The sequence below is a fragment of the Didymosphaeria variabile genome (genome assembly GCF_027946475.1).
Source record: "Didymosphaeria variabile strain IMI 356815 chromosome Unknown scaffold_1, whole genome shotgun sequence".
NCBI classification, from domain to species: domain Eukaryota; kingdom Fungi; phylum Ascomycota; class Dothideomycetes; order Pleosporales; family Didymosphaeriaceae; genus Didymosphaeria; species Didymosphaeria variabile.
In genome coordinates, this window is record NW_026611620.1 from 4122170 (window position 1) to 4147750 (window position 25581).

Sequence of the window (25581 nt, forward strand, 5' to 3'; positions counted from 1 at the left end):
TCTGACAGCGATCGAGTAACGTCGGCGGGCAGTCCGCTCCTGTCTCCGCCGTACACCTGGGAGCGGCTGTCGAATCGAAGTTCCTAGGGTGGAGGAGACGTCGAGGCTCTGACACAGGGGACTCGGTAAGCGGGTTTAGCGGCCCGCGCTAGCCGTTCTCAACCGTGCAAAGTCATCGTCCCAACGTCGTGACGCTTCTCTCCACTGCCTCGAGACATCACTGGCCAGCTGCACTCTCGATAATGGAAAATGTGTCCTACCAATAAACGCGGTGCTGCCCGCGAAGCCTCTGTAGCGTACTGCGGCCATACTGTGGGCTGGCGCGAGGTCGACGTTTCAGAATACGTCTCATATCTGCGACGACCAGCATCCTTCGACTTCTACCCGACCCTCACCAGCTTCAACCGAGCACCTCAGCTCGCCCCCGTCGCCGAGATGCCGCAGCGACGGGGGCTATCCTGAAACGGCTCTCGTGAACAGGTCTCGAGTTCGCAAATGGGCAGGAGGCATCCCGGCTGAGGTTCCTCCGGCGCCTCCTCAATTGGCTGGCGCATCTCCACCATGACAGAGTTGCCTCAGTTTGTCAGGAACTCACACTGCTCGCCCTCCAGATGCAGCTCCCCGCACCCTGGCCGCTCATCGTAGACCGCCCCGTGGCATGAGCGCTAATCCCCGGCAGCCCTACACCCACCTGCTCCACCGCGCGATGTCCCTCTTTGGGCGAACGCCTCTCCTCCAGGTTGGCGTCGTTCCAGATCTCTGGCGGCCAAGGCGCCTCCCGATGCTGTTCTCAAACTCTCTGCCCCAAAGTGGTTCCTCTGCCTCCGCTGAGCACATGTCTATCCCGCCCATCGTCACTCTCGGAATCCTTCAACCCGCCTCTCATTATATACGCATATACCCTCGAGCTACGTTTGTTCTTACTTTGGCCTCGTCACTCTTTCGGAATCACGCCCTATTTTTACTATTCATTCTTTTCCATTTGGAGCGGGCTCCTTACCGCGCTGGCAGCGAGGGAGACATTGTTCTCCGTACACTCTTTTGATCCGGCTGCAAGCTTTCTTTTGTCGCCACGCCATTATTCATAGTCGCACAGCAGTATCGACTAGCTACATTCCTTTGAACAGACATACCTCTTTCGCTTTCACGAAATAGTAAGTCCCTCGTGCGCATCTGTGCTCCCTTGCGTTACCTCACAAGACCCCACGCTGTGCGCCGCCCGATGCACGTTGTTGCTAGTGCTAGACTAGAGTGAACTGCCTGTTCAGGTTGCTAACAGTGGCGTCGATCTAGTTCACAGACACACCACTTTTCAAGGCCATACCAATACGGGACGAATATAAAGATGGAATTTAATGCGGTCCAACAGTGAGATCTCTCCATCCTGGTCTGCCACCAGAATCGGCTCGGACGCAGGCTGACCCGATATAAAGATACCGGCAATCACCTAATAGATCATACGCCGTCAATCAACAGACAGGCAATCCAACGCAGATGATGTACTCCTACGGCGGTGTTGCTCTTCAACATCCACAGCACCACCAGCACCATCAGCACCACCAGAACATGCAAAACATATCGAGGCCGTCACCACCTCAACCCACGTGGGCGGTGCCACAGTCGCACAACCAGTACTACCCGATGCCGAACGGGCTTACCAAGGCGCCCGTGGCATCTACCAGAGAAGAGCAGCAGCGATTTGTATCAAGACCTGACGTCACGACAACACATTCACCGGCTTTGAGCAGTGCAACTTATCGACCTCAGATTAGTGGACCGGATAGTCTTGGAACTACAGACTATTTTCCTGGTGTAATCGATACCAGTAGGTCAGCATGTCCTCTATGATCAAGTGATACTAATGTGTATAGGTCCATGGGGACAGAAGGTCTGCGAAGAATTGGAATCGTTCCCGTCCATGGACCCAGAAATACACGAATTCAATCAAGGCTTCATGGGTCACGACGAGAATGCCCCGATCATTCACCTCGGACAGTATCATGGTATGGACCAGCATGAAGTCGATAGCATGCCGACGTACAACCCCAACTCTTCACGACGATTATCCGAATCCTCGTTCTCAATATCCAGCACTGGTGGTGTTCTTCCAGAAACGACGAACTACGAGGACTTGGGAACGTCCGAGGCAGTCGCATATCCGTCCGATTGCGAAGCATGGCCAAACTTGGAACCAGCGCCTAATCTACTATCACCTCTGGCCTCCCCGCGCCGACCCCAGCATGACAATGTCGTGCGCAGTGGTAGTCGGAATCGTGCTTCGCCGGCGCCCCATAACAATGTTCGATCCTCGCCATATACGTTGGAGAGCAGTCGCTTCAAGAGATGGTCAACTGGCCATGCGCCCACGTCCACCCCTACGCAGCGCCCACTGTCTCAAGTGCAAGACCGGTTTGCGCCTTATGGTCCTCGAGTGAATCCCCACCATTCGATGCCAGCTTATCCTCCTGGCGCGCTACACAACTTCGGACTCCAGACTCAGAACGTGTTGTACTCTCAGCCCCATCCATTGCAATCAAGCAATCCTACAATGTTCGCCGCCCAGGATCAGCCGTTTCAACTTGAAGTGCCGCGACCGTTACCGTCCCAAGGCCTTTTCCGATTGTTACAGAGCAATGCCGACAGACATGGTGGTTGTGCATCACATTTCGCGGATCTCTCCGATCCACCAGACCTCTATTCGTCCCTACACGAAGAGGCCTCCGACCCTCCGGAGTCGGATATGAACCCATCAGATCCTGATCTCATCCCGCATGAACAGGATCTGCGCTTCACCGGAGATTTGTACACTCCACGTTGGGTACGTGGCCACGGCAACAAGCGAGAAGGCTGGTGCGGACTGTGTAAGCCAGGCCGTTGGCTCGTGCTCAAGAATAGCGCCTTCTGGTACGACAAGTCGTTCACGCATGGTGTGAGCGCAGCTACCGGAGCTGCATTCCAAGGACCGCAAGAGACGCGCCGCACCGAAGGCAACCTTGACGTTTGGGAGGGTCTTTGTGGAAGCTGTGGAGAGTGGATTGCGCTCGTGAGTAGCAAGAAGAAGGGCACAACATGGTTCAGGCATGCATACAAGGTACGCCATATTTCTTTTTTTCCCCGCATACTGTACTGAGATTTCTGTCCGCCTATCGGACAATAATCTTAGCGCGACGTTGTACTGGGCGTACGCTAATACTTTGACAGTGCCACACGCACCCGAAGGTCAAAGACGGTCCCAAAAGACGGCGTGAAACCCACGCTGTTCGTGCTCGGGCGGTATCATCGGCATCAGCCACCTCCTCCGGCTACCCAATCAAGACAGAGTCGTCATCGCAACAAGATACAACCGCGCACCGACATTCCGCCCCGATCCCCACGTCCTCCTTGAAAGCCCTTGGCATACCCGCTTCGATGCACGCCGTGCCGAATTCGACATCGCAGCCGAGTACCACTACATCCTACCCGGCCCCGTCGGCGTATCCGACACCGACTTCCACAACGGCTATGCATCCACCGACCTCTGCTGCCGAATTCCAGCCCAAGACTCCTGTCGTTGGTCTTTTCACCTCACCATTACAACCAGGCGGCACATTCCACCCCACGCATCGGGTCAGCGAGCCAGAATTGGTTGGCATACCGAGGACGACGGCCCTCAGCTCTATCGCAAGTATGATCTAGGGCGTAGAATGTCGCAAAGGGTGATCCGCATTGCTTTCACCAATCAGCTTGTTTTCGTTTTCCGATGTGGTTTCTTCTCCTTCGTTCGTAACGATGTTCTTTCGTGTTTAGTAGGCGTTCCGGCTAGATGGTTGGTACGGCTGTCAAAGCACCGGGTACTCATTGGCGAACTGCGGTCATCATTTTCCTATGCTACGGAGCGATGCATGGACCGGCGAGCGATTCTTTCACGCTATTCTTGGCGCAAGGCTATCACAGGGCCACGGGATATAAACTTAGGATCTCTCTTTGTTTGTTTTATTTTCAGCGGTTCTGTTTCTAGGCTCGCACGCCATCTCCACTCGGTGGTGCGGCCGTATGAAGCTACGAAATTAGCAAGTAGATATCCCCTTCACTCCGTTGCATTACCAACCTGTCACGACATATCACCCGATCACGTAGATAGATGTCCTATACGCTTTCAAGAAAAATTATCATCAAAATGTCAATTTGTTCGGAGATGGGCCGCATGCCACGGTAACAGCGCAGTAAGCGGTGAGCATCTGCTCTCTTCGTACTACCCCCCACCATGCCAACACCACCCTCTTTTCCTACACACACATCCTTCATAACTGTCGCAAGCTCGTCCTTCGTGACCTCCCGGACTCCGCTCCCTCACCGCCCTTCACAGCCACTCCGTCCGATTCCGGGCCATTTTGGCCGGGTATGTCTCGATCCGACTCTCGGGGACTCAAACGGAGGCCGCAGTCTCTCAAACCGGCGCAGCCTGGGGCACGCACTTGGCTCAGACACAAGGGGGACCCTTGAAACAGAGCCTTGTCAGAGGAGGCGATCGCGGAGACATGTACCGACGACGTGGGTGCGCAGGGGTGCGGTGTCCTTGCGGTGGCGTACGGTGTGCATGGTGCGGTAGGGTGCATAAAGGGCCTATGTGAGTAAGAGATGATGTGATGGGTTGAGGTATGATGTGCAGGACGGTACTGTGTGATAAGCGGCGGGGTGCAGGCGGGTGTGGGGAGGTGGGGACTTTTGCTGGGGGAGATGAAGGACTTCGAGTGTATGAATTGGGATATGCCGTATTCGAAATGGGTTTCCCGGATATGGGAATAACGGCGACACTGGCGTTGGCTTGGAAAGACGGAAGGTGTATGCGTGCGGAACGGGAGAGGCGTTGCGGGTACGGGATCCCTTGAGTTGAGATTCTCTTGAGCCGCTTTGTGGGTGGCTGGCTTGATGCTTAATCTCGACCCTAGCACAATCTATTACCCGCAACTGTATCTGTGATAGACAATGCGATGAAATACTGACAAATATCAAATCAGGGTTCTAGAAGAGCGAGAGATGCTTTCCAATCTTGCTGCTATGCGAAACGAGTTAGTGAACTCAGTGTGGTTGTACTGCAGTGCGAAATGATTTGATGTGGAGGGCAGGTGCTATGTGCGAGGAATAGGTCAGTCGCAAGCTAGAGAGTAGCGTTGCATCGCAGGTCGACACATACTGAGTCAGAACTAAGAACTGTATCCGGCACAAGGTTGCTCTTTTCAAAGCCAATCTCTTTTCGCGTCTAGGGTTTTTTCTGCAGCTATGCAATCCATCGCACATCTCACATGAACATAATCCTATCATTCTGATACAACCCTTTTGTACGGTTTGTGGTCATGCGTGAAAACACTGCCTATGCATACTAAAACCATAATTTACAACATACCAACGATTTTCCGAATGGTCTGGGTAGTGCTGTGGGCCTCAGAAAACCTTTGTGAAGCATTGCACTTTTTTGAATACCAACTTCACACAGGCCAATTAGAAACAATGCACCCTCCCAACTATGCTACTATCAAGCAACTCGAGCCTGTCTCGCCTCCGGCGCCCAGCACGAGGCTCCCATAGACCGCCCCAACCTTCTCGATGTTCTGTCCGGCTCCAACCAATATCGCTGTAGTCAAAATCATCGCGTAGCAGATGGGAACGTTGTTGTTCATTATTAGCGTTGCCCCGATCCCTCATCGTAGTGCCGTTTCCATGAGTCAGCCTGGATCGTTCTGACCCGTGTGTACCCGCGGTTGTACCAGACGGATCGCTCGTAGCTGTGTTGTGCCGTGCTAGATTTTCGAATGATAGTTGGTCGCGCTGCGGCTCATTGACGCCAGTATCGCGACGATCGAACCTCTCTCGAGCCAGCTGATGAAGTTCAGACTCATTCATAGCAGCGTTATGTCGAGCTAGATGATCGGCAGTTAGTTGAGGAGAGCCAGACTTACTCATGGCGGCATCGTGCTGGGCTAGATTTCTGGCGTCAAGTTGTCTTCGAGGCATGATTCCTTTTTCGAGTCGTTGTAATGTGCTTTGTAGGAGGGCAACTTTGTGTGGTCTTTACGAGAATATCATATACTGCACGTTGTGACATGGTGATATGCTGGCAATAGACAAAGAGTACGTCAAATAGAGAACAGCGTACCAATTCACGTGTAGGCGACAATTGATGCACTAGGTGCTGGCATACTTACGTTGCTCCACTTGTCTCCGTAAACTGACGCTACCTTGATCACGAATCTCATTGACAGTATAATCAGTGGATGAAGAGGAATGATTGGCAGCAGAACCTAACTATTTGCGGGCTTCGTGTTGTTTACTCGGATGGTGCCAATTAGCTCACGAACCACTGTACTCCCCAATCACGCTGCAGTTAGGCTAGACGTTGTCGACAATACTTATGCATCATCATAATGTAAAGGTCGCTGAAATTCATAGAGACTGTCAGAGAGTCTAAGACGCGAATGCAGCACTGGTGAATTCCACGAAGGTTTTCTGTTCCAGGTTATCTGCTAGCACTCGTATATGTACTGCAGTATGGCACTACCTTAAGTCCTCTACCTTGCAAGAAGACAACGACAACTCTACTCAAATCTCAAACAACGCAAACAATCTTTTCGGAACCTTCTCACACGCAGATGCCTTTCAACTCCGATTTTCGTCAACAAAACGACCACGTGCATCCTAGGTATGCTCCTGACCGCCACGAAGCCTACGGTCTCAACTTCGGAGCCAACAGCAGGGTGATGAGCTGGGATGATGGATAGCGGGATGACGGAACAACGAGCTGGTATGATCCAAACAGCCGTCGCCTGTACAGACGGGACAATCGAGATATGAACAGAAGGTGGGATTACTGAGAGCCAGAGTTCTATGGTATACCGTCGAATCGTACGCCGGCCGCCAGGGATAGACCTTCTCGCTATCTTGGCGGTGACGTGTGGACACGAAGGGGTCGATGGTATTGATCAAAATGGTGATACGCTTTGCGATTGTGGCTAACATTTCTTCTGTTATTTATCAGTTCAATAGCTCCGTCTCCAGTATAGTGTAGTTGTAGTTGTAGTAGCTGCTTCGCACAAGTCTAAACTCAGGACCGCATCACCATCATTTGTCCCGGTCCGGTCCAATCACAACTCGGCGTTTCTTCAAGGATAAAATCTCGGATGGCCTGCGCCATCTTGCGTCTTTTAGGTACCGTGAAGTCTTCGTACCCATACGGCTCATCAGATCGGTCGTTGGTAACCAAAACAGTTGTATGTTCTGGGCGGAGTCGCAGTTGCTGGAAGACTCGGATAATCTCTGGAAGGTACAGACATTCGTCTGGCGGAAACTCCAGGTTTTCGACGGTAGTGACCCCCCATCGAGACGTGCCCCAAAAGGAACGAAGAACCAGATGCAGACCAACGAGGGAAGTGAACTCTCCGAGGATGCCTGATTTCAGCGCTCTCTCCCAACCTCTCTCAAACTTGTTCTTCTCGGAGATCTCGTGTCCACCGAAGAAGTCCATCCCGGGACTGATGATGCAGATTTGTCGAACCTGATCCAATCGAGCTCCTGAGAAATGAATAAAATGCTGGAAATCGCCAGAAGTGGTGAAAGCAAAAGTGACTGTCTTCCAAGCGCATTCTGAACCTTCGGTCCAGATCTGTTTACATACTGGGGGAACCAAGTAGTGATATTCCCTTGGTTTGGCTAGCTGATCACATTGGTGCCAACCGGGTGCTCCTAAATCAGGACGCATATCGTCGGGCCAATGATCAGTATCCGGATCTTGCAAGCTCAGCGCATATATCTCATGATCCGACGGGCTCTGAAAGCACGGGTCATAAGATACGCCCCATCTGGAATTCTTCAGGTGTTTTCGTTTGGGTTGCCAGTCGACATTGCCGCGCATAGCCCTTGGGTGCACGGTGCGAAAGCCAAAAGCCATGTCCCAGATCTGTCGTCTGATTTCGCCGGGGAGTCGCAGTAACGTTGACTCCTTTCTATTGCGAAGTGTACTTTCCAAAGTTAGATGCAAAATTCGGGAGACAAGTAGCATTCGACATACGTTGCGTTCCGATCGAAAACCATCGCCTGGTGGTCCGTTTGGATGTTCTCTTTCATTCTCAGCGGAATGCTACTGCTACTACGACGAGCAGATGGCTCCGCCGCCGCCCCAAAATCATCGATATCATCGGAGCCAACGGTTTGAGATGAAATACTATGTGCTTTGTCACTAGCTGCGGGCTTGATGTCTAGGATAGGTGGTATGCATACGTCACGTCCTTGCCCATCAAACGCAAATCGCTTTCGGCGCCATCATCCGCATCGTTCTGTTGCGGGTTTCTCGCAATTACAGGCCCCCAGTAGCGGGCAGAAATTCGCTCAGCTCTGCGTCCTTTAGGTGTCATAGATCTATCGAGCGTTGGATCATGTTTGAAATAGCCGTTCGTTGTCGCATGTTAGATCGAAGGCGAAATGCCGAAATGCCAAGGCGCTAACCTGGGAAAAGCTAGAGACACGTGACGTCGTGGTTCAGGTCCGATGGACATGTGGATCAAATCTTGACTTTTTGGGGCTTTCATTTAGTGGCTGCCTTGTACCTAGTTACTGGACCACTGAATTTGACCAGGTTGGGCGAACAGGTCGCCCGCCATTGGATGCAGGTACAGCCGACTTCGGCTCCGCTACGTGTGACTGATCGTGACGCCTACTCACAAATCCAGCCGCGCAACGTCACCACCTCGAATATGACGGCGCAGCCTCCTTATCTTGAACTCCTGGAAGCTGTGGATAGGTGAGTCTGCTCATTCGTCACGTCAGCAGCTTACTGATTGAATAAGTTTTCCACACATTGACATATCAAAGACACCCTACAACCCACGCGTCAATCTTGCTTTCTACCAATTACTTCTTCCCAACGATCCTCGACCCCACGGATACATCCACTCGTCCATAGTGCAGAAGCTCAAATGGTCTGCCGCGTTCCAAGTGAGCCACAACTCGCCAAGAACTGTGCAGCTGCTCGACGACTCACATGGAGAGGATACTGCCGCTATATGTAGCCGTGCCTTCTATGAGGTGTTAGAAAAAGCCGTTGAAGACAAGCTGTTTCCTTTTCTCAAGACGATGCAATGGGAAAATTACAGGATCGTAGGTGCCAGATATCCAACCGTGCAGATACTGCGCAGTGCAGCGCGTCTATTTGGCATCTGCTCTCGTGGGGCCCACATGACAGCATACGTGCGAACCAATGAGGGGATGAAGATATGGGTAGGACGACGGGCCGCTCATCTTTTCACCTACCCAGGCAAGCTGGACACGACCGTTGCTGGTGGGGTCAAGGCTGAAGAGTCACCTTTCGAATGCATCGTGCACGAGGCTGCCGAGGAAGCGTCTATACCGGCTGATTTCGTTCGCGCCAACGTCAAAGCTTGCGGTGCGATCACATATGTCGCAAAGAGTAGCGATGCCTACGGAGACGGTTCTGACTTAATGACCCCGGTCATCTTATACAACTACGACATCGAACTTCCTGAACACATCGTACCTCGGCCCCAAGACGACGAGGTAGAAGACTTCTATCTGTGGGACCTGGAGCAAGTCAAGAAAGCAATGATCAACCGACAATTCAAAACCAATTGCGCGGCTGTTATGATTGATTTCTTTATTCGACACGGCATCCTCACAGACGAGAACGAGCAGGATTACCTTGAGATTGTAACGCGCCTTCACCGGAAGCTGCCAGTGGCTACATCAGCTTCAGCACCTTGAAATGTTATGCGAAAAGGGATCCTTGCGATTATGACACAACACGCTGAGGGACCGTCGTCACACGGCTCACATAGAATAACAGGGGGGCAATGTTCGTTTCAGGCATATCTATACCCAAATTTCCCGACTCGATCCCTTGTTTCTAGAGCTCAGATCGAGTACCTTAAGAACCTTTCAAGCTCTCCGGTCCAAGTTCTTACCGGGTCACTTAGCGCCAATCCAAGCCCATGTCCTCCATCAGGCAAGACAAGCAATTGAGTGGGTCGCTTGTGACTCGCCATCGCATTTGCGAAAAGATATGTATTTTGGATAGGAACTGATCCGTCATTGGCGGTGTGAAATAAGAACACTGGAGGAGTGGAGTTCGTGACGCGGTTCTCTGCCGATAACAAATGTTGCAGTTCAGGCGAAGGGTTGCTCCCAACGAGATTCGTCCGCGATCCATTGTGCGTGTACTTCGGGTCTAGTGTAATGACGGGATATGCGAGTATACCGAAGTCCAGGTCTGCGGAGGTGTTCGTTACAGTCGTTGCAGCCAAGTGCCCTCCTGCTGAGAACCCCCAAATTCCCAGTTTCGACACGATATCCTTTGCCCGAATCTGCTTCACCGCTTCTAGGGCTTGGTCCTGAGGCAGCGGATAGAGCGGTGTTTCCGTGTTGTTCGCTGTTGCGTAGTCCAGAATCCAGGCATCATAGCCACGCTGGTTCAGCCAGGTGGCTGGTTGGTAGCCTTCCTTGTCCATCGATGTGTACGAATAGCCTCCGCCCGGCAAAACGAGCACACCGACGCCATTGGAAACATTCGCAGGGTGGTATGTCAAGATACTGCTATTCACCCTGGAGAATGGTCAGTACATTATATGTCTTGGGTGGTGATTCGGCATACGACTGGCGTCTCAGCACCTGAGCACTCTCGCTTTGTTTGCCCATTGCTGGGGTGCAAGATGCAGCAGACGCTATGCTGAGCAACGACACAAGGACCTTCATGATTTTAACAGGGACCTGCATTCCAGAATTTCAATGCCACGCGAGCCCACACAACATTCGAGAACAACTTCAAAATAGTTGCTGCCCAACTTACCATCTTCGGGATGGTACACTTTATAGTGGCGCGACGTGCTCTCGGACAAATGGCCGATCTCAAACTACATGCTCTAGCGCTTGTAGTGATTGGAGGAATCACATCTGCATGGGAGTTGCCTCAAAGCGGCTCGGTGCATCTTACTCCAGCTGCTCCGCACTCAAAGCGCCGTGGAGTATTTTAGCCTGGTGGCAGGTGCACGAAGCTAGGAACCATTAGTTTGCATAAAAGCGCAGGGTCTGTTCAGAGATAGACTAGGACTCTAAAGGTAAGTGACTGTGAAAGACCCGAAGGAGCTTCTCGCTCGGTACGGTTAGCCTGATGAGTGTAAATGCATCTTTACAAGTGACCATGTTAAAACATGTTTGATGCGAGCGAGTGACCAGACATCAGACGACTGCTCAACGTGTCACGCAGACCCATCAGCCACACTGATGTGGCGCAATGACCAAAGTTTAACGTCAGATAAAACAAACCTTCCGAGCTAGCACGAATCATTATGCAAACCCGGCTCACCAGCTACACTCCACACATACACACAAACACCACCATGGACCGATAACAACGATTTTTGCATTGCGCCATCGAATTTAGGCAGATCCGTTCACAGCATCCCTAGCGCGCGGCTGCTTATCGATATGACAATGAAGAGGCGACGCCATCCCACCTTGTCTTTGCCCCTCCTCTTGGGCCTTTCCCTATGGAGCGTCTCCACCTCAGGATTTGGGACTATAAATGAGCCAGAAGTAGTCGGCCAACACTGCGAACATGAGCGGATCACCAGGGCGGCATTTGCTTGCCCTCCAGGTATCAAGGTATCGGATGGCCGATGCTTCGAAGAGCTGAGCCTTCACCAGCTAGCAGGAAGATCAGGACCGGAAGGCCATGTAGGATGGGGTACCAACGGAGCAGTTGGTGCTCCGGACATGTTAGACCCAATCCCGGAAGGTCCAGAGGCTCACTGCGACAATGCTGATTTCCTAGACGCAGAAGCGCACGGGCTAGGCATTGCATACCCACGCACGCGCGAGGAAGCTACAGCACAACTACAGACCTGCACGAATCATATGCGCCTAAGGTTCCTTGAGGGCGTAGATGCGGCGGATAAGATTGTAGACCAAAATGCACGGATCGTTACGCCTGAAGTTGATATCTCGGGCAGTGATTGCCGCTTCTCATTCCCGGAGCTCCAGATGCACTGGTTCTCGAGGGGCAAATGCTCCGCTATCGAGGGCTTCGGTAGAGCTTTGCACGGAATTCAAGACTTCTATGCACATAGCAACTGGGCCGATGAGGCGAAGCCACCTTATGGACTGACTAACCCACCAGGCCTGAAGCTTGACGGTAGTCCCGTGTTTCTGGATTTGCGCGCAGAGAACAACATCACTGACCAGGTGCCTCATGATTTATCTACAGGCTGCTTCGGTGGCATCATGACAGATGGCCCAGAAGGCAAAGCGGGACATCCTCTAGAGCCCGGCTCGCTCGACTGCAGAGGCCGGGTCACTCACCACACGCTCAACAAGGACAATGGAATTGTTGACTGGGTCACTGGGAAGACGACCAAGCCCGGTCCGAACACCCCACGGAGCGACGTACCGGGTAATTTTGAGCGGGCAGTTAGTGCAGCTATCAAGGACTCCAGGCGGCAGTGGCGTTACTTCCGCGAGCAGATCCGCAGGACGTACGGGAAAGAGAGGGGCAACATCATCATTTGCGCGTTGATTCGCGATGATCCAACGCAGGACTGCTATGGGCGAAGGGTCGCCATCCTACAAGATGCGCTACGAAACACGAGCAGAATCGCAGAGATGCAGATCCCCATCCAGGCCTGGCTTCTGCAAGAGATCGAAGGGAGTGCGCATGACGAGGGACCTGGCGAAGGCGTGACTCCTCAGAATTCTACAAAGAGCATGGGATCGAGCGGTCAGCTGGAAGAGGAAGAGGCTGATGATAAGGGGCACCTTGTGGAGCACTTACATCATCCTACACATGACGGTCTTGATGTCGGCGGCGCGTTCAAAGCTCTCCGCCACAACGCAACTACCTTCCCTACCAACAAGACTGCCATCATAGCGCTGACCAAGACACGAAACCTGCACCTTGACGAGCAGATCGCGCACGTATGGCACGCCGGAGACGAAGGCATCCGCGTTCACTTTGGACTCCTTCCACCTCCACGCTATCCATCAGAAGCACCAGAGACAATCGACGAAGACGCAGCAACGATCAAGGCGAAAGAGCAAGACCTCATCACCAGCGTCCTCCGCACAGGCGGAACCTACAGTATCCTCCAAAACGAAGAAGCAGTACCAAGTTTCTTAGACCACGTGGTCTCGCGCGGCCTCACGCAGTACGACAACGCCAGGGACACCGCTACTCTACTCCCTGCTGGTCTTTCTATCAGCGACTACGTAACTCCCGAGTCTGAGCCCCGCCGCTTCTCTTTCGACGCGAGTGAGCTCGATAACGCTATTATCTCCGTCCACTCCATCACGCACAAGCTCTCGCTGCACGTGGCCATGCGACACGTCCGCAGGAATGAGGTCGTCAAGGAGCTTGACATTGGTCTGAATGGCAACGCAACGTTTAGAGCTAAGCTGGGAATCGGCGACATACCGCGTACAGATGCGTGGTTCGAGCTGGAAGTATCGCATGCCGAGGGAAGTGGGTTTGTTGGCAGCGGTCTGTTTGAGGTCAGCATCGAGACGGAGAACGTGGAGTCGTATCATTCTTCCAAGGCGAAAGGAGAGGTTCCTGCGGTTGAGAAGGAAGCTGATGGACCTGTGCACAATGAACTATAGATGATCTAGAACTTAGAGTAGACGGATGAGAGAGATTAATGGGCGTTGTGGTGCATGGCATGGCATTCGTTCTGTCACTGAAGGCGCAATGTACAAGGCGTTTGATATAGGTTTGAATCATACAACAACGTTTATATACAAGAATATATAGATCCTTATGCCCGCCGTACACAGCTACTCTTGGCATGTGAAGTCGCCTTCGGGATGGAAGTTGCAGCTGCTGTTCGTTCCCCCGGTAATGCTAATGTTGTTGAACGTGAAATCCGAGCACGACCCATCACCACAGAGGATATAGTAATCCTTCGCGTCGCCCGTCACCGTACCATGGATGTTCTCCATGGTGATGTTCTTGATGATCACACCGTTGGTCGGCTCACCCGTTGGGCCACCGTTCAGGTAATCCTGCTGTATATCGATACCATACGTGGAGATGTTGACCAGCTCGATGTTGCGGTATGTAATTCCCGCGATGTAACCAGTGGTCTCCGAGTTCGTCTTGATACGCGCGCCATTCTGGTTGTTGAGCACCTTGCTGTCTTCAAAGAGGATGTTGGTGACGTTGTTGTTAGACTTGCCGCCTACGCTGCCGATGCTGAGTCCGTGGCCGCCGTCACAGTACATGTTTCGTACGGTGATGTTGTCGCCCGATGTCACGGCCACGCAGTCGTCCTGGTTACGAACCCAGGAGTCGCGAAGAGTAACATTGTTGCACGACGATAGATCAAAACCATCCGAGTTGTGAGCTCTATCCCTAGTCAGTGTAATGTTCACAAATCAGGGAAGTGGGTGAAGTAGGTGTTCTGGCCAGCTGCTAATGTCTGAAGAAGTCTTGACAGGACTTGACAGGTGTTACGCTCGGAGTCTTAGACAATCGCCTGGCATGAACACCAACTTTGTACCCCGAAATTGCGTACGCTGGCAGGCCGTCAGAGCGGTTGTTTGGTGCATCGCCGGCGGTGTTGTTCAGCGTGATGTTGTAGATGCTGAGGCCGTTGCAGTTAGAGATGGAGAAACAGTGCACCGGCCAATTCTGAATGTACAAGTCTTTGATAGTGGAAGCGCCGTTCGCCTTGCTGACGGTGATGAAGTGGTTTGGCTTAGAGATGCCACCGTTTGAACCTAGGCCGTCCCACCATTCCTGGCCATTTCCATCGATTATGGCATCCGGTTCGGCGGTGATGGTAATGTCTGTACCGGCTACTTTGATGAGGTCGATGTTGCCGTCATAATACTCGAAAGATGTCTTGCCCGCGAAAGTCACAGTGGCGCCAGTCTTGAGTTTTGTCAAATCAAGCGTTTGGCCGCTGGGAACAAGGATGTTCGAAAGCGTAATGTCGGTACACGACGCAACTGTCGCATTCACGTCCGCATACTGAGTTACGATACAAGAGCTATTCGTCGCCGCTACTGCGACACCAGCAAACGTAGCTGCTGTCAAGACTATCACAAGGTTAGCTTGTTGCGACCAAGCACATGAATTCGCATTGGCCCACCTTGGGATCTCATTTTCATTGGCAAGACCAAGCAACTAATAGACTTGGACAGCGACCAAGACTCTGGGCAGAAACATCTTTAAATGTTTTTTGAACCATGTTCTGTCCTTAAATTGATTGGTCCTGATCGCCGTTTAGCATGCTTCGAATGTTGGGGGACATTGTGGCTAGTGGCGACGCGTGGTGTTTCATTGTTCCACGAATCAGCGATTGTGTGCGGTCGTAACGTACATACCGATCTGGAACATCATGACATGTTGCACATTATGTCGAGCGGCACAGCAGCGTTGCGAGAAGCATCAAGATAACGAGGACGAAAAGCGTGCTGTCAGGCACAGTAGGTTGGGTTGATTGCGTGGCTCCTTCCCGGCGGCCTGATCCCTGCTTAGCGCGCGCATCCAATGACAGGTATCTTCCATGTACCATTTCAGCAACTCTCTTCCTTGCTACAAGCTGAACAAGCTCGGATGGACTAGACAGTTCTTCGATGTTCTGTCCTCGGAGCTCAATGTGCTTTGCAATCGGGTACTCTCACCCGGCTATTGTAGCGCCCAAAACCCCTCATTACCTCCGTTGCTTTACAACATATCCATGCCATTGCGCGATGGTTTGTGTATGCTCCCGGGGCTTGACGTCCGACTTCATACTACACAACGGAGCTTTGGCAGCAGGAATGCCGTTACTTAATCTAACATTTTGACAGGGTAAGGCACCGACAGCCTCGCAGAATATCGAATAATCAGCGACATGATTCACTTGTTGTTATTGGGTACCCTTGTTTTACATCGTGCCTTTCTCGTCAGGCTTGCTCAACACGTCCTCAACTTACGCTAAGTACTTCTTGAGTATCCTAAACGTAGGCATGTTCTTCGGCTGCATTCTGCCCGTAGCCGTAAGTGAGCCTGTCGGCCCGCCTATGATACTGCTTGGTGGAGCTGTTTCCTTGGTCGTGCTTGCATTCACGTGCCTGGGCATCGTCAGCGCCGGTGATCACAGTGTGTTGTGTTGTCATTGGGTATGTGCTGACACCACTGGGTACGGACTTTCCCCTTTTCCTTTGATTCATGTGCACTAATTTCAGGACACAGTTTACATTCCGGCATCGTCGTCTCCATACCTAACACTGCCGCATCCCGCCTCTCCACCCAAAGAAACGTCGGTGTTCGCATTGTCTTGATGTGGACTATTGGAGTCTTTAAGGACTTAATTGATTGGCGAAGCCCTGGTAAAGCAGGCAGGTTGACGAAGATGACCTTGACTACATCGGAGCGCAGGTGTATAGCGGTGTAAGCATTGCTCTCGGCGCAGCCCTCTTGACCATTCCAGCTTGGTCGATCTCCAGGAATGACAAAGTGCAACAGACGCGAAGTGCTTAAAACAGTAAAGACTTCGTCTCGGAGTGGTGGAGGGGGTACACATGCCAGGTATGACTCAGCGCAGTATGCAGGCTTCGATCGCTTCCTCAAACGAGCTACCTACCTTACAGTACGGCAAGTCCTTCAGACGTACTTCTCCACCTGCTCCTCAGTCCAATCCCAGAACTTCTTTGCGTTGCCATTGCCACCATCCGTCTCGCTCTTCGTTGCGGCCACAAGGTCCTGCCTAACGGTCCCAAACCGACCCCACGGCCATATAAAAGTTCCCGACTTCTCAACCGTGACCACCGGGCTCAACCCCGCGAACAACAAACTATAAGCCCCCAAATATACCGGATGTACAATGAAACTCAGTATCCACTGCATAAATCGGGTGTGCTCCCTTGCGAGCTCGCTGTTCAAATTCCCTGGGTTGACAGGCACGCAAACGACGCCGTCGGATTTGTGCAGCTTCGCATACTCGACTGCATGGAGCCAGTTGCCTGTCTTGCTTAGCCCGTAGCGATTCATGCCTGGCACCTCCTTCTTTCGATATTCGAGATCGTCGAGTGGGACGCCGACGTTTTTCGCGGCTGCAAGATCTATGGTCGACGAGACCCAGACCACGCGAACTACACCCGGCGATTCGGTCTGCGCGGTTGAGACCAAGATGGGAGTCAGTAGCTTGGTCAGCAGAAACGTTCCTACGTTGTTCACGCCCAGGTTCATCTCGTAGCCTTGGGGCGTGCGGTCCGGGACAGACGGAACGGACATGACACCTGCATTGTTAAACAACACATGCAATTTTTCCTCTCTAGAGAGGAACGATTGCACTGTCGCTTTGATGGTGGCAAGATCTGCCAGGTCGAGATGCAGGAAGATAAGGCTGCCTTTTGATGACAGATTGGCAGCTTGAATATCAGCAATAGCTTTGGTGGCTTTGTCTTCCGAGCGCGCGGCGATGTAGACTTTGCCGTTGGCAGAGTAGAGCATGCGTGCGAGTTCCTTGCCAATTCCGGTGTTGGAACCGGTGACAATGAAAACCTAGGCGGGTTAGGGGGATAGTCTTTAGGAAGATGAGTTGACGCGCCTTCCCGAAGAGATCTGGGAGGTTCTTCTCTGTAAAAGTCGGCTTGGGAGGGAAGAATTGGGTCCAGGTATTCCCCATCTTAGTAGGACTTGGTGTTTATGAATTCGGGGAAAAGGTTACTCTGTGTCTTTGAGCTGGATGCAGGCGTTGAGTGCAAGCAGGTTTGATAGCAGCGACGTACAGCAGAGGCCAGATATAAGCATCGGTTCCGCTCTACGTGCCATAGCGTTGCAGATATTGTATCCGCGGCATTCCAACTAGAAGTGTTAATACTGAGTTTAGATGTCAGCACTTGTGCCACTTGTCGTGTACTTTGTTGCAATAGGCCCGCTCGGAGACCCTTCTTCCTGATTGGGTAGGCCGCATCCTAATCAGCACTATACGTCGGCAATTTCCCGAGAACGTTTTTCAATGCTTGTGTGAGGATCAAAGCAAAGCTTCCCGACCAGGCTCACTCGGAGTTGCCTGCTTCCCAGTGGCCCATTGAGCCCCTTTCATTTCACGCCATTCGCAAAAGGAACCGGGCGATCGGCTCCTGGGATTTCGCAATGCTACCATAGACTGTACCGTTGCCTGGCCGATTGTCCAATTCCTCACGTCTAGGATAATACTCTTCCCTATTGCAAAGCACGTCCCTCGTTGACGCACACAGTTGAGCCCTGTAAACTGTGATGAGTTATACCTTGGTGCATGGATTATCTTCTCGCACTCTGAGACAGAGACTCAACCAACGATGAAATCTGCAAAAGACTCTTCTGGCGGCTCATCGTTATATCGTAGAGCATAATTTCAAACCCAGCAGCCGGCAACCTTCTTTTCTTCTTGTTCACTCGAGGATGGAACATTGAGTTCGCGCTATTCTTTATTTCTCACTTGACTTGAAGGTGTTTCTCCCTGCCTCAGCCTTAGCATTCGGACCACCTTAACATATACTTCATATACTTGATTTCCCTGTCCATGCAGGATATTGGCGAAAGCCACGAATGTGTTTATTGTTCCTCGAAAACCATCACGAATTACACCACTTTTCAGCAAGCTGATCGCGCATTCCAATATCGTCTATTCCATCAAGATTGCCATGAGTGCCTTGTGGCTGTATAGCTATCATGTCTAGAATTATGTAGTTGACGAGAGTATTTTCGTTTGCGGTGTGTTTTGAAATGTTATAGTACGGACGAAATTTGCACAAATGACGAGCTCCCCATCAACATCAGTTTGTAAATTTAAATAAGCCGCAAGTGCGGCTTCTGTAGCTATTCCAAAGTTCGATTTGGCCTCGCCCGTAAGCTTGGTAATATCTTGGTCCACGCGCATACCGCGCGGTTTAGCTAGAACTGGCGCTAGACATGCTTAAAGTGCAGCATGAAGTCCATCGCCCTCCAATCCATCGTACTTTCAACACGCCTTCACTTTAGCGGTTGCTGCAAAGCGCCATCCACGCAAGTATTCAAATGCTCGTCCCACGACCTCGAGTCCATATCTGCCACCATAGAAAGCAAGTCTAGACGCGAAGGCTCCTCGAGGCCGGTCCATGCTTTCGTACCTTCCACGATAGAGGGTAGTAAGTGATCAAGAGGGCCAGCCTCTCCTACACTCCGTTCTATCGAAGTTTCCACCCTAAAGCTCGTCTCTCCCAGAACAAATGGCTTTGCTTTGGTTGCCGAAGGAGATCTTTTCAAAGTGACGCTAGATGGCGCGGGCGAAGTTGAATCTGATGGATGCACGGGGTTAGTCTGCCGCGAGTTCTTTGCTGCAACACTGCTGCGCAAATGCTGGCCAATAACGGTGTCGAAGACGTCCTTTGCGGCCGCGAAGGCAAAGGCTTCAAGATACTCTGGCGGCACAGGGGGGAGTTTTCCTTCGTGATGGAGCGCTGAAGTAAGCTGATTGATGCGAATTGGGGCCACCTGCACCGCGGACTCTCGTAGAGCAAACAGTTCTTCTGCGAACTGTGTGCCGTCCAAGTCTTCACCAAGTTAGCGAAGCAAAAAATGAGAGCCATTGAAGCATGCTGGTACGTACATGGTGTCTCAGGCCTTCGACACCCTGGAAATAGAATCTCGTAGATCATGTACCAATTCTCCTCTTTCGACGTCTTCGACGAAATCCGCTGAGCCAGTTGTGCCTTCTGGGTCTCGGTGATCCCGATGCGCGTCTGATTCGGCTGAATCGCGCACCCTGGGACACTTCGAAGATGTACATCTCTTTCGTCCTCTGTGCTGAAAGTCTGCGAACAGCGGACGCAGTGTATGGGTACTTGATGGACCCTGAGCAAGTGCTGTCTGCTCGATAAAGTCGGGTAGTTAGCCAACCATGTAAGCGTGGTGACTGCCTGGGAAAACGTACTTGAGCCTTGAGATCTGGTCCATTTTGGAGAACCTGAAGCATGGTCGGTGCCTTAATGGGTCGTGCTTCGCGAATGGGCAGGCTAATCGGGAGTTTCGATTGTTCATTGAAGAGTAAGCGTTGAGTTTACGACGTTGTCGCGGTCGTTGGTCATCTGATTTTATTTTCCTGGGTCTTTTGCTTGACAACGCATCGTTACTTGTGCTTTCGATGCTATCAGGGTACTCGAATGAAAGATCCGGGCTGCGAGTGGATCTCTCCAATTCATCGTCCGAAACGCTGAAAGACGGGTAGTGAGACATGACCGTTGTAGTCTTCGAAAGCAAAGGGGAGGTGGGTCGTAGACAGAGGAACCTCGTCATAAAGTAGGCGTGTGTGTTTTCGCACAAGGCTGATGAGCGCGCAGGAAGAAGGAGTGCACATTTGTGCGCTCAGCCGTTGACATGGGTGTTGCATCTCCATTGGCCAATACCTTGCTGCACTCCAAAACAACCCCCCCACAGTCCGTTGTCGCCAAGCACGACATTCCATACCAAGTGGTTCTATGCTGAGCGCTTCCATGCTGGATGGCTCCATGGTGAGTGGTGCTATCCCGAGCTGCACTCCCATGCTTTTGGCTATGATCGCGCAGCCTGGGAGAACTCCATTGACATTGACTGCAGAACAGCCAGGTGAAGTGTGTGTTTTCTTGCACATAAAGACGAAATTGTCAACGAGTGTGACCAATTGGAGCAACTGCTAACGTTGAGTGTTCGGATCAATTGTCGAAGGTTGATGCTAACGGGAAATTCCGGGTATATCGTAAAGCACACCCTTTCTCCAAAACTCCAAATGCCATGCAAAGTCGAATACGCACCCCAGAACCAAGCTCACTCTCTCCACTCTTTCGCACACTTCGTGCACTGTAGTCGTCAGCCCAGCTCTGCCCACAACAACCACCGCATATCTACCTTGTAGAAAGCCGTCATAGGCTCATCCGCAGATCGAATCTGAAGCTGATACCAATACGCCTCGAAATTCCTGCACTTCTCGTTCGGGCATTGCACGTTCGTCTTATCAACGTTGTCCCACGCGCCTTCCCCACCCAGTGCATCATCCGGCTGCTTCGGCGTAATCTCTTTGCGCTCAAACAGCTGCTTCGTCAGGATGTGTTGGTACGGACAGGTCAGGCATTCGAGGCGGGAGCGGCCTTCGAGGGCGGCGGTGGAGGGGGTCGCCGGGAGGCACTTTGGAGACGCGAAGCATGTTGTGACAATTTGGGCAGACTTAATCGATGCTCAGTAAAAATCTTATTGGTAAATTGGGCATATGGGCTTACAGATCAACATGATGGGCAACGCCTTCACTTGGAGGAGAGCAAGGATGCACGAGTGACGGCGGGCCAAAAAGTTATAGCGGGACCCTGAGGAGCTAGCGGCCCGAAAGGGGAAAGTGCGGGGTTGCGGCTGCTTCAGCCACAGGACCACGAAAGAGCGCGGAGAGACTGTTTCGCGTGGACGTTCGACGTTTATACACGCTGATACTCCTTCTTAAAAATTTCTCTATTTCTTGCTGTACTGTTGGAAGATAGTGTCCACGTATAAGGCGATTTCATCCCATAACTGCCGCTGCGGCTCCTCCGTCACCCCGCCGCAGAGCACGTTCACCGCGTTCGATTCGATTTCCTTGCAAGATCCACGCACATCCCGGTGTACTGCAAGCTCTTGAAGACCTGCACGTTCGTAGACGTCGCTCACCATGGCTGATGACCAGGTCTGTTGCCGCGCACTCCTGCAGGGAATTACTTCTGACTGGAAACATAGGGCGCTTCCCCTCGTGAGCTTATCCTCGAAGCGTGCCGCCGCGATAACACTTCTCTACTCGATGAGGCCATAACCGACCTAGCCAAGGAAGCGAAGAAGGTCGGAAGGAAGGAGAAGGACCATGTTGCGGAGACGATAAACAAGGCCGCTGACGGAGTGGGTAACGGACCTCTACACGTCGCAGCAACATACGGAAGCTGTATGTGAGCTCTTTGTACATAATTCCTCGTTCTTGCAGCACTGGAGAACAATCATCACAGGATGAGTAAGGGAATTTGAAGCTAACCCCACGCAGACGACGTTCTAGACGTCCTCCTGGACCAAGAAGGCGTCGAAATCGACAACATCGACCGCATGGAACACGACACGCCCCTCCACAAAGCCGTCCGCTATGTCAACTCGCTCGACAAGTCCGACTGGGAGTCCGCAGGCCACCCCATTGTCGACATCCTCCTCGACGCCGGCTGCGACCCCAGGATACGGAACAAGGCCAAATTGAAGCCGTTCGAGCTGGTAGATCCCAGGAATACGGTGCTGAGGGCGGAGTTGCAGAAGGCGGAGTATGCGCTCAACGCGGGAGGTGATGTGGTTGCGGACGATGACGATGGTCCAACAGGGAGCGCGAGTGATAGCGACTAAGTTTAGCATCACTTGGGAGTAAAGAGGGTATACAGCTTCTGGTACGCAGCCTATGAAAAGGCTGATGAACTCGTGTTCTTGTCCACGAATGTGTAGACGCTGGGAAACGCAAACGCCTGTGGAGGCGGCGCGGTACGACGTAAAGGCTTGTGTGTGAATCAAGACCAAACAGAAGCGTAAGCTTGCCCAATGGTGTCTTTCCTCCACTCCTTGTAGTTTTCAATCTCATGTTTGGGTTCCTTCCTCTCCTCGAAACCGCTCTTTCGTCTGCGCTTATTCCATTACCCGTCCCTCATGCGCGCATGATTTCCCCTGCAAAGCGTGCCTGCCGAAAGTCGTATCGTTCATGCACTCGCCGTCGTGGTGTACCAATCTGTTTCTTCATTCCATCTCAATCATCTTGCTGCACCCCTATTAGCTTGCTCTCCCTTCCCTCTTCCCGTGACATCAATCCTCACGTACCTTCGGCGGTGGTCCCACAGGCTGAATCATCCTCTCAAGCAACTGGACCCTAGTCTTCTCGCGGGATTGTCCAAGACCGATGCTCATATACTGCAATAGCGGCGGGTGGCCAATGTACGAGGCAAGCGAGTCGCGCGCCATGTTGGACGTCCACTCGTGCTTAGACGTGTCGGCGGACCCGATGCCGATGTAGCGCGCTTGGAGCGCCTCAAGTTGCTGTTGAGCGCGGAGTTTGTCGGCCATGTTTGCGTAGGTCGGGTGGTGGAGTGGGAGCGAGGTGAGAAGTGTAGAGTTGAAGATGGAGTTGGAAATCTACTTTCTAAGAGTAGGCGCGAACAGGCGGCCTGTGCGCACTTGCATCTGTCTCCACAGCGAATCCAATCTCGAAGCTCAACACCATAGCATACGCACCACGATATCTGTCGCATTACACTTCCCTATCCTAGACCATACCATAACCCATACCCAGGAACAATGGCCCAACAAGAAGATACGATAATGACCAACGCCCCCTCACCCCCGACGCCGACAATGACGCCGATGGCTCCCCGACAACTCCCCACGCGCAGAGCCTACATCTCCGTAATCGACTACTCCCCTGCAACGATCCCTTACTCAGAAGCCTTCGAAAATGCGCTCATGTCTGCGATCCTCTCCGACGAAGGAAACGTACCACGAACACCCTCCCAAGCATCCCCGTCATCAACCCCACAACCCTCCCCATTCCCTCGACAGCGCCCTCCGCACCCACCCTTCGCCCATCCCAGGCGTCCTCCTCACGCACGCAAATGGATATCATACCGGCGGTCCGGGGCCGAGTCCGACGTCGATAGAGGAATTCGCAAGGAGGTTTATCGCGGAGGAAGGGGTTGTGGATCGGGAGGCGTTGGATAGTGCGGTGAGAAGGGCGATTGAGGAGAGGTTGGAGACGGTGAAGGAGAGGATGAAAGAGAGAGAAGAGGCGGTAAAGAGGAATAGAGGGGTGGAGAGGGAGTTGGAGGATTTGAGGGTGCAGAGGGCGGCTGAGGTTAGTGTTCAGGAGAAGTTGAAGGGGTTGAAGAGATGAGGAGGTGTGTGGAGGCTTGGAAAAACAAACAAAAGACGAACGATAAAGCGATATGTGGGACCGGTTGGTGTCGCATACGGGTGCTAAAACAAGCGCAACACGCTCTATATATGCAACGTCTTCCCGATGATGCTGTCTAAGACACCGGGACGCTCATGAGGTAGCCAGACGCTATCTTTGGAGGGTTCAAAAAAGAGCAGGACATGTCAATCGTCACCAGGTCAAGGCCATAAAGATGAGTTTGAGACCCTCGCATATGTATTCCTGGGATAAGAGACAAGAGAAGTGATGTATGCACATCAGAGAGTAGGACTTCGCAAAGTCCACAAGATAGGCAGCCCCAAGTAGAAGAGGAGGCGAATAATCGCAGGCGAACAAAGACTTCAGCTTGCATGTTTGGGGTCGAGTAGAAGAGAAACAATTCATGCTTGCAATTGTTGCTGGGGTAGTCCAGGCTGAGTCGATCTGCCAATCTGATCTGCCTTAAAGAAAGGAAAGAACAAAGAAAAAACATGGTGCATGCCTATCAAACAGCGCATCACGATTAGGCTATTGGATTCGAACGTTGGGAGCGTGGTCTAGCAACATCTACATCACGTAGCGGTCCCAGATCGGAGAAAACCGGAGAAGAGTGTATGGCGTAGGCTTAAGGCCTATCATGTGTACCATCAAGGGAAGCCGAAAGAGAAGCAACTTAGTTTCGGAAACGCTGCTGAGTCTACTCGGGCTGACCTGGCCTGCGACAAGAGTCGGTAGTAGCGATGAACATTGACAGTGCCGGGGAAACATAGATCACGTCGCTTCCACACAGCTTCTGGTCGTGAAGGAAAGGTGAAGCAGCTGTAGGCCGACACTCCTTATCGGCCTTTACCGACACTCACGGGAAACCGAAGTATAGGTGGCTGCGTCGAGCTCAGTGAGCGTGGCAGGCGCAGGGAAGACAACGGCAAGGGGCAGCACGGGGAAGCGCGACTTGTTCCGAGAGGACGACGCATCGTATGCAAGATCCCTGCGGTACAACAACCAGCTTGCCACATCTCGATCCCGAGTCTCGCCTTGGCCCTGCGAATGCTATGCGTCCCTTGTTCACCTCTCACAAAACCGCAAGCGAACGTACGAGATCTCAATCTCGAAACATACCTATCTATGGTCCATCTCGGATTGCCGGTATATGCGGGAATTCCAGTGTCACTCATCTGATCTCGCCACTTTGCACGCTCGGCACCCAGCAAAGCCAGCGGTTGGGCACGTCGAAGTTGAGGCCTTGCAGATTTCGGAAACCAGACAGTCTTCGCCTACCCCCCTTGCTTTTGGCGTCTTATTTCCATATTGCTGCTTGTCCGGTCACCGACAAAGAATTGAAAGCTGCATTGCATTCACCGTTTGGCTGCTCTGTTCATCTCCTATTTCACTTTGCCGTGCGCGGCAGCGGCACGGTTGAAAGGTCCCGAAGGTTGGAAGCGTCTCTACAGTCGCTGTCGCCTCTTGTCGGTCAACACAGCCGCGGAGACCCTCAGCCAATTATGATTATAGCTCTTCTATCCAGGTTACACTACGACGGACTCTCCACTTCACTACGCTCCGGTCATGCCTCAGCTTCTTCCGTCACTAAAACTTCGAAACACCTCAGGGTTACTCAAATGCACCATGTCCAAGTATGCATCTTCCAAGGCGGAATCGGCAGCACTGTCCGCGC

General features: G+C 52.3%; 10 protein-coding genes across 10 annotated transcripts; 4 read left to right on the forward strand and 6 right to left on the reverse strand.

The window, feature by feature from the left end:
- Positions 1-1641: 1641 nt before the first annotated feature.
- On the forward strand, positions 1642-3675 carry N0V89_001316 (uncharacterized protein; the record flags this gene model as incomplete). Its single annotated transcript, XM_056210129.1, has 3 exons — positions 1642-1825; positions 1872-3091; positions 3202-3675. 3 exons carry the CDS (start codon positions 1642-1644, stop codon positions 3673-3675), a joined length of 1878 nt encoding a protein of 625 aa, XP_056076951.1.
- A 5048-nt stretch (positions 3676-8723) lies between these two features.
- On the forward strand, positions 8724-9747 carry N0V89_001317 (uncharacterized protein; the record flags this gene model as incomplete). Its single annotated transcript, XM_056210130.1, has 2 exons — positions 8724-8770; positions 8817-9747. The coding sequence occupies 2 exons, from the start codon at positions 8724-8726 to the stop codon at positions 9745-9747; spliced, it is 978 nt and encodes a 325-aa protein (XP_056076952.1).
- Positions 9748-9896: 149 nt separating this feature from the next.
- N0V89_001318 (uncharacterized protein) lies at positions 9897-10677 on the reverse strand (the record flags this gene model as incomplete). The annotated part of the gene is made up of 2 exons (XM_056210131.1): positions 9897-10584; positions 10634-10677. 2 exons carry the CDS (start codon positions 10675-10677, stop codon positions 9897-9899), a joined length of 732 nt encoding a protein of 243 aa, XP_056076953.1.
- Positions 10678-11528: 851 nt separating this feature from the next.
- Positions 11529-13632, forward strand: N0V89_001319 (uncharacterized protein; the record flags this gene model as incomplete). Its single annotated transcript, XM_056210132.1, is given in 2 exon segments — positions 11529-11535; positions 11549-13632. The coding sequence occupies 2 exon segments, from the start codon at positions 11529-11531 to the stop codon at positions 13630-13632; spliced, it is 2091 nt and encodes a 696-aa protein (XP_056076954.1).
- Positions 13633-13806: 174 nt separating this feature from the next.
- N0V89_001320 (uncharacterized protein) lies at positions 13807-15373 on the reverse strand (the record flags this gene model as incomplete). The annotated part of the gene is made up of 3 exons (XM_056210133.1): positions 13807-14377; positions 14547-15072; positions 15361-15373. 3 exons carry the CDS (start codon positions 15371-15373, stop codon positions 13807-13809), a joined length of 1110 nt encoding a protein of 369 aa, XP_056076955.1.
- Positions 15374-16624: 1251 nt separating this feature from the next.
- On the reverse strand, positions 16625-17473 carry RDH1_1 (short-chain alcohol dehydrogenase; the record flags this gene model as incomplete). The annotated part of the gene is made up of 1 exon (XM_056210134.1): positions 16625-17473. One exon carries the CDS (start codon positions 17471-17473, stop codon positions 16625-16627), a length of 849 nt encoding a protein of 282 aa, XP_056076956.1.
- Positions 17474-18976: 1503 nt separating this feature from the next.
- Positions 18977-19958, reverse strand: N0V89_001322 (uncharacterized protein; the record flags this gene model as incomplete). The annotated part of the gene is made up of 3 exons (XM_056210135.1): positions 18977-19536; positions 19593-19734; positions 19917-19958. 3 exons carry the CDS (start codon positions 19956-19958, stop codon positions 18977-18979), a joined length of 744 nt encoding a protein of 247 aa, XP_056076957.1.
- Positions 19959-20785: 827 nt separating this feature from the next.
- RPC11 (RNA polymerase III C11 subunit) lies at positions 20786-21244 on the reverse strand (the record flags this gene model as incomplete). The annotated part of the gene is made up of 3 exons (XM_056210136.1): positions 20786-20818; positions 20867-21192; positions 21235-21244. 3 exons carry the CDS (start codon positions 21242-21244, stop codon positions 20786-20788), a joined length of 369 nt encoding a protein of 122 aa, XP_056076958.1.
- Positions 21245-21653: 409 nt separating this feature from the next.
- On the forward strand, positions 21654-22357 carry N0V89_001324 (uncharacterized protein; the record flags this gene model as incomplete). The annotated part of the gene is made up of 3 exons (XM_056210137.1): positions 21654-21668; positions 21719-21917; positions 22014-22357. The coding sequence occupies 3 exons, from the start codon at positions 21654-21656 to the stop codon at positions 22355-22357; spliced, it is 558 nt and encodes a 185-aa protein (XP_056076959.1).
- A 391-nt stretch (positions 22358-22748) lies between these two features.
- Positions 22749-23062, reverse strand: N0V89_001325 (uncharacterized protein; the record flags this gene model as incomplete). The annotated part of the gene is made up of 2 exons (XM_056210138.1): positions 22749-22760; positions 22820-23062. 2 exons carry the CDS (start codon positions 23060-23062, stop codon positions 22749-22751), a joined length of 255 nt encoding a protein of 84 aa, XP_056076960.1.
- Between the last annotated feature and the right edge of the window lie 2519 nt (positions 23063-25581).